The following is a 6,891-nucleotide window of genomic DNA, read 5'->3' as shown; positions in this document are numbered from 1 at the left end:
ACCATAATATACACTATTTGGTTAAACATTTCAGTTTTCATCTCCTTGATGGACTGGTAAAAACAATGACTTAATTACTATTTGTACGTTTTCAATCTTCCCTCAACCATTTAATTTAAAACGTAGGCCCATTTTTTTGTTCTTCTTTTCATTTCACCCAAAAGTCCAAACATGTGAGAAATTAGCTAGGGTACGTACATAAACTTTTATTTGCTATTTAACACTCACAAAACCTATCATAATAATACACCTACCTTCTCGTACGACCCTGCCGAAAATTTTAAATATTGCATCCATTTGTCTATGGTGCGCCAGTGTACACACTACAGATAAATTTAGAGATTGCATCTCTTTGTCTATTGTGCGCCAGTACCTCCCCTCTATAAATTAGGGTTTGGCCCTGGTGTGCAAACTTGTAACTTATAAATTTATCATGACATCTCTTTATCTATCCTGCGCCACCACCACCACCACCGCCTCCCGCCACCCCTTCCTCAAGCCACAACATGTCATCACCACCCATGCAAAGCCCAGCCACCCCCTCCACCAGATTTCTTGCTCCTCCACCACCAGCCAAAACCAAAACGACGACACGAAATCCCAAAGCGGCAAGGTCGTCGACAGGAGGAACGTGCTTCTCGGAATGGGCGGGCTCTGCGGCGCGGCCAACCTTGTTTCTAATACTCCGGCGGCATCCGCGAACCCCATTTTGCCGCCGGAGCTGAACAAGTGCGGCACTGCCACCAACTGGAACAACGGGGAGTCGCTCGACGGTATCAATTGCTGCCCACCGCTTACGACGGATATCATCGACTACAAACTCCCCCCTGTTTTTCGTATGAAGATCCGGCCGTCTGCCCATAGGGCTAGCGCGGAATACATGTACAAGTACAACTTAGCCACTGATCGGATGAAAAGACTCCCGGCTGACGACCCGCGTAACTTCATGCAGCAAGCAAACATCCACTGCGCATACTGCAACGGCGCTTACGATCAACCGGGGCAAGGCACGCTCGATATTCAAATCCACAAGTGTTGGCTCTTCTTCCCTTTCCACAGGTGGTATCTGTATTTCTACGAAAGGATCCTCGGGAAACTCATCGGAGATCCCACGTTCGCTTTGCCCTTCTGGAACTGGGACAACCCTAAAGGCATGACGATCCCTCCAATGTTCGTCGAAGATCCTAGATCCGCTCTCTACGACAGGAAGCGCAACCAGAAGAACGTGCGCGCGGTGGTGGATCTCGGTCTCACCGATGCTACCGACACTCTCCAGGTGGTGTCCAACAATCTCACCATCATGCACAACGAGATGATCCGCGGTATCTCCGACCCGTTGGACTTCATGGGAGCCCGTTACAGCGAGGGGTCCGACCCGAACCCCGGCGAAGGGTCGGTGGAGCGCGGGTCCCACACGTCCATCCATGCCTGGGTCGGCGACCCGGAGCAGCCCAGCGGTGAGGACCTCGGGAACTTCTACTCCGCCGGGCGGGACCCGCTCTTCTACTGCCACCACGCCAACGTGGACCGCATGTGGTATCTGTGGCAGCGTCTTCCGAACAACAAGTTGCCCGACAAGAGGATAACCGACCCTGATTACCTCAATGCCAGCTTCCTCTTCTACGACGAGAACGCGCAGCTGGTGAAAGTTTACGTCAGGGACACTTTCGACAACCGGAGAATGGGATTCGATTACGAACGGATCGACCTGCCGTGGATGGACTACAGGCCACCGTTGCAGGCGGCCCGGACGAAGATCAACAAAGTCGACGCTCCCAACGCTAAGACGTTGTTCCCTCTGAAGCTGGACCGGGTCGTGAGATTCCAGGTCGACAAGACGAAGAAGGGGAAGGCGGACGAGATACTGGTGCTGGAGAACATTACGGTGGACGCGTCGAAGCTGCTAAAGTTCGACGTGTTTGTGAACGACGAGGACGACAACCCGAGCGAGCTGGACAAGGCTTCGTACTTGGGGACTTACGCGCAGTTGCCGCACAAACCGAGGAGCGGTACTACTTCGAACTCGTCCAGCATCAGGCTGAAGCTCACGGATCTGTACGATGACATCGACATCGGGGACGATGACGCCATCGTGGTGACGCTGGTGCCGAGGCATCAAGGCCCCGGTGTTACCATTGGCGGTATCAAGATTATTGAGAATCCAACTAAACCTAACCCCACCGCTGCCGCCGCCACCGATGCCACCACCACAACCGCCACCTCGTCCGGCTAGTCGGAGTTGATGAGTGATCCCTGCTCGATCATAACCACGACGACACGTGGATTGTGTTCCTGATTAAGTTGGTTGAATAATTAAGGGTTCCACCCTTTGTGTTTTAATTGTGTTTTTAATGTGTGTGTTGTCCCGCGAATTGCTTCTGAAATTAATGTTTCTGGCTGTGTTGTACTTTTTCCTCGTGTTGAAATAAAACTGAAGCTGCAATAATTTTATCAGGCTGTTTACATAGGGCTGGAATTGCATTTGTGCGTTGTAATAAATGCTTATATATATATACACACACACGAGCTTGATGAACATACTTAAGTTCTTGCTTTTTTTTCCGGCGGGCTTAAGATATATCAAATATTACTTGATCCATTAGTAAAAACAAATACAATATTGGTGGGAAATGTTTTTCTTTCTTTCTGAAAGATTTAGGGTAAATAGCATTTACCCCTCCTTGTTTCACTATTTGCCACTTTACCCCCTCTGATATAGATTTTGGGTACTTAATCTCTGGGATTATCAAATTGTAGCGGCCGTCTAAAAATTCCTTAAAGTTAACCGTGAGTAGGGATGGCAATGGGTACGGGTTTGACGGGTCTTGGATCCGGAACCGACCCGTTTATGACGGGTTTGGATCAGCTAAATAATTATGGGTCGAATTATGAGTTTAAATTTCTAGAACCAGATGGTTTTGGGTCGGGTTACGGGTCTTATTGCAACCGACCCGTATACATATATTAGAACTAAATAACAAGTCTAACTAAACATTTGCCTCACATCATTTGTTAAATTCATTCCAAAAATGTCATCCGCTACCAAATTCAAAATTTACCTTAAGTAAATTCAAACTGTATTTATCATTTTCTTACTATGCATTTAATATTTTTTTCATATTTTCCGTCTAACGTTTTAAAATTTTATTTTTACAGAATACCGGGTTATCCTTTTTCATTTCTTTCATCATTTTAGCATTTTTTACACTATTACAAAAAAAAATCCTTTTTTTTTCTATGTAACATTGAAAATTAATATATATATATATATATATATATATATATATATATATATATATATATATATATATATATATATATATATATATATATATATATATATATATATATATATATATATATATATATATATATATATATATATATATATATGTTATTTTTTCATTTTGTAATTCAATTTATTTAATTTTCAATTTTTAGTTTTTTTTTTGTATCTTCTATCAATAACTGTAGTTATCTATAGTCACTGTAGTCTTTATATACTTGTAGGCATCTAAAACTTGAGTTTTACTTCATCGAACATTGTCTGGATGTTCATATACAGCTTGTAGTATACTACGGTGTACTATGGTATACTATGGCAGTACAATGGTATACTACGATGTACTATTCCAAACCCTAGCCGCCAACAACTTCTAGTTGTCGCCAACCCTAGCAGTCGACGTAGCCGCCGTCAAACCATATATGTATTTATTAGAAGATTTCATTTAGACGATGTCGGGAGTTCTTACTCGGCAAACTCTCATTTCTCACATGATTCATGTCACTCCTCTAACTATTACATGTCTAATTTTGCAAGTATAAATTGTAGGTGTGCAAGACCCGCACCAATTTGCGTCGCTTGTACGTCAAAAAACCCCCTTCCCCTTCGTCTGCCTATTCCACATAATGGACCACTGTCTCTGCCTCTTCCCAAAACTTTGTCCCTTCCTCTTCCCCATGTTGCGACATTATAATTCTACAACAATTGACATAAGAAGCTCTTTCTGGTTCTCTTATCAGCTTTCAACTACGAATATGATTAACGTTCGGTCCGAACAAATAATCCTCCATATTTCTTGTAATTCAAATTAAAAACATATTTTACTAAAAATAAAAATAAATACTTGTTTTTTGAAAATTAATTAACTGTGGTGAAAGAAAAAAATATAAAGCAGCAAGTTCATGACTTTCCACCATTCCTCATCCAACCAAAAAAATTGAGAATCAAATAAGAGAATATCCAAAACAAATAGAACGGGCAAGGGCTTGTTAATGGAAAAAAAAAGTTCTTAATACTGTACTATTTTCTAAGCACCAAAAAAAAAATAGCCATTCTCTCAATTAATAATTAATTAAATATCAATTTAACTGATGAAGAGGTGGCGGAGGCGGAATTGTGTAGGGCCAAGTTTTTCCGAACCGGAATGACGAGAGGAGCTAAACACATAGCTATGCTGTGATGTGCGATGAATTTTGGCGTTTCAAGGTCGTTTAGGCCCTCAAAACGATGTTTTTGCTATTTTAGGAAAGTTTTAAATAATTCATAATTAATTCTAGAAAATTCATATTTGAAATTCGCATATTGGGATGTTCCAATTTTTGGTATTCTACTAGGTTTAGGAGTTATTTCGTTTGTTGTTTTTTTGATAATTTTCTCGTTTTCCTAGTTTGATTAGGGTTTTTCGATTTCTTAAGTACAAATAGTTGTTCTAGGGTTTATGTTTTAGGATCTTTAGTTATCAATAAAATTTCTGAGTTTTCTCTCAATTATCTGGTGGATTCCAGAGTTATCGTGCTCTATAGGATTAATTCGTAGAAATTAATTCCTTTTTGTGCTTCCGTTCTGCGTAAGTAGGCCAAATATTTAAGAACTTAACTCAAAAGAATTGGGAAAACTCATTTTGTAGAGTCCAAACTAACCCACCAATATTTTTTAGTAAATAAAATCCCCGATAATTTTGTATGAATAATTTACTATTCCCAAATCAACTAGAACAACAAAGCTACTAACATGTGTAAATATATTGAATTTTATATGGATAATTTACTCTATCAAAGATTGGCTACAATTACTCGATGGTCGTTGTCATTTATTAGACTTCCTTCAACAATACTGATATTAAATATATTGAATTTTAGAGGAAGGTTAGGGCTTTTTTGGGAGAGAATGGAGAGAAATTAGTATTCTGTGTATTATCTTTCCCTCGGGTTTTTTCAGTCTTTCGCTATTTAGTGTTTATTAGCCACCTCAGCAGGGATAATGCGGTAATTGTACACATTTCATTAACATCGTTGGACGTTTCTCGATCTTTTAAGGGGGTATTTGTTACAAATGGTACATTAGGATGTACCTGTTACAAGGGGCACACTTCAAGGGTAATATGTAATTAACCCAATAATAAATAATACAAATTTAACAAAGGGGACGGCAATTTGAAATACCAATTGTTCCTCATTTTAATACCGCAAAAGTAATAAATGGTAATGCCATTTATACATTTAATGAAAAGGGGTTTTTGTGCATAAGTTCACAACCACGCATCTTTATTATTCTAGGTTTATGGACTGTATTTCTTTCACCAATAAACTCATCCCTTTAATATTTATTATAAATAAAAGAAACATTCATGTATATGACCATATTACCCCCAACCCTTTATACCCAATTCTTAATTGTAACCCCAATTTAGTCAATTTTGTCCACAAAAATCCAATTTGGACTTTTTTTTTCAAAAACATTTTTTTTGCCGCCGGATTTTGGCTTTGCCTTTTCGTTTTTTTTTCTCTTCCAGATTTTTTCGCCGGTTTCTGGCGTTGACTTTATTTATTTATTTATTTATTTTTCTGACCTATTTTTTTCCGTCGCCGTTCTCCGGCGTTGACTTTTTTTAGTGTTTTTTTTTCTTTTTACGTCTGCCGCTAAACGTTGACCGTAATTGTGTTGTCACTGACAGTAATTAACGTAATTATACTGTCAATGATAGTTAATTAACGTAATTGTACTGCCGTTGACAATACATTTATGTAATTGTTCTGCTGTTGACAGTAAATTAACGTAATATTATTATTTTTTTATTTTTTGTTATTTATTTTTATTTTGTTTGATTTGTTGACAAGTGAACGTAATTATATTGCTGACGTTGACAGTAAAATAACTGTAAACACAATAATATTACTGTCAACAACATTAATATTATTATTTTTTTGGGTTTTTGTTTTGTTTGAGTTATTCACGGAGTAACGTAATAATATTAATGTCAATTATTGTAATATTACTGTAAACACAATAATATTACTGTGGTTAACGGTAATATTACTGTTGTTATAGTAATATTGCTGTCAACCACATCAATATTATTATTTTGTTTGGATTTTTTTTGTTTGTTTGAGTTATTCACGGAGTAACGTAATAATATTACTGTCTATTATTGTAATATTACTGTGGTTGACGGTGATATTACTGTTGTTATAGTAATATTACTGTCATATATATTAATTCTTTTGGCTTTTTATTATGTTTATATTAGTTGAACGGTCAACATAATAATATTACTCTATTGCACAATAATAATGAGTTTCGTTGTGTTAATATTACTGTGCTTGAGATTTATATAGCAATATTATTGTGTTAAATTGTATTATAGTTAATTTTACTGTGTTTAACAGTAATATAGTTAATATCACTGTCAATCACAACAATATTACTGTTTAAACGAAAAAAAATATGTTACAAGAAAAAAAAATGTCAACACCGAAAAAAAAAAAACAGTTCTCATATTCCCATTTCTAAGACATGTCGTTTCCCTGTTTTCCATATTTCCCCGTATGGGCGTATCGTTGTTTCACTGGTGGTGCTACATTGGAGCAGTGTTCTAAATATCAGTCGTG

General features: G+C 38.1%; 1 protein-coding gene across 1 annotated transcript; it reads left to right on the top strand.

Moving 5' to 3' along the window:
• Positions 1-319: 319 nt before the first annotated feature.
• Positions 320-2,451, top strand: LOC105961596 (polyphenol oxidase I, chloroplastic). The gene has a single exon (XM_012985828.2). It carries the CDS (start codon positions 434-436, stop codon positions 2,231-2,233), a length of 1,800 nt encoding a protein of 599 aa, XP_012841282.2. The 5' UTR covers positions 320-433; the 3' UTR covers positions 2,234-2,451.
• Positions 2,452-6,891: the final 4,440 nt, after the last annotated feature.

This window comes from Erythranthe guttata, chromosome 13 (genome assembly GCF_056151865.1).
Source record: "Erythranthe guttata isolate IM_541 chromosome 13, IM_541, whole genome shotgun sequence".
Lineage (NCBI taxonomy): Eukaryota > Viridiplantae > Streptophyta > Magnoliopsida > Lamiales > Phrymaceae > Erythranthe > Erythranthe guttata.
This window is presented reverse-complemented; position numbering and strand designations above follow the sequence as displayed.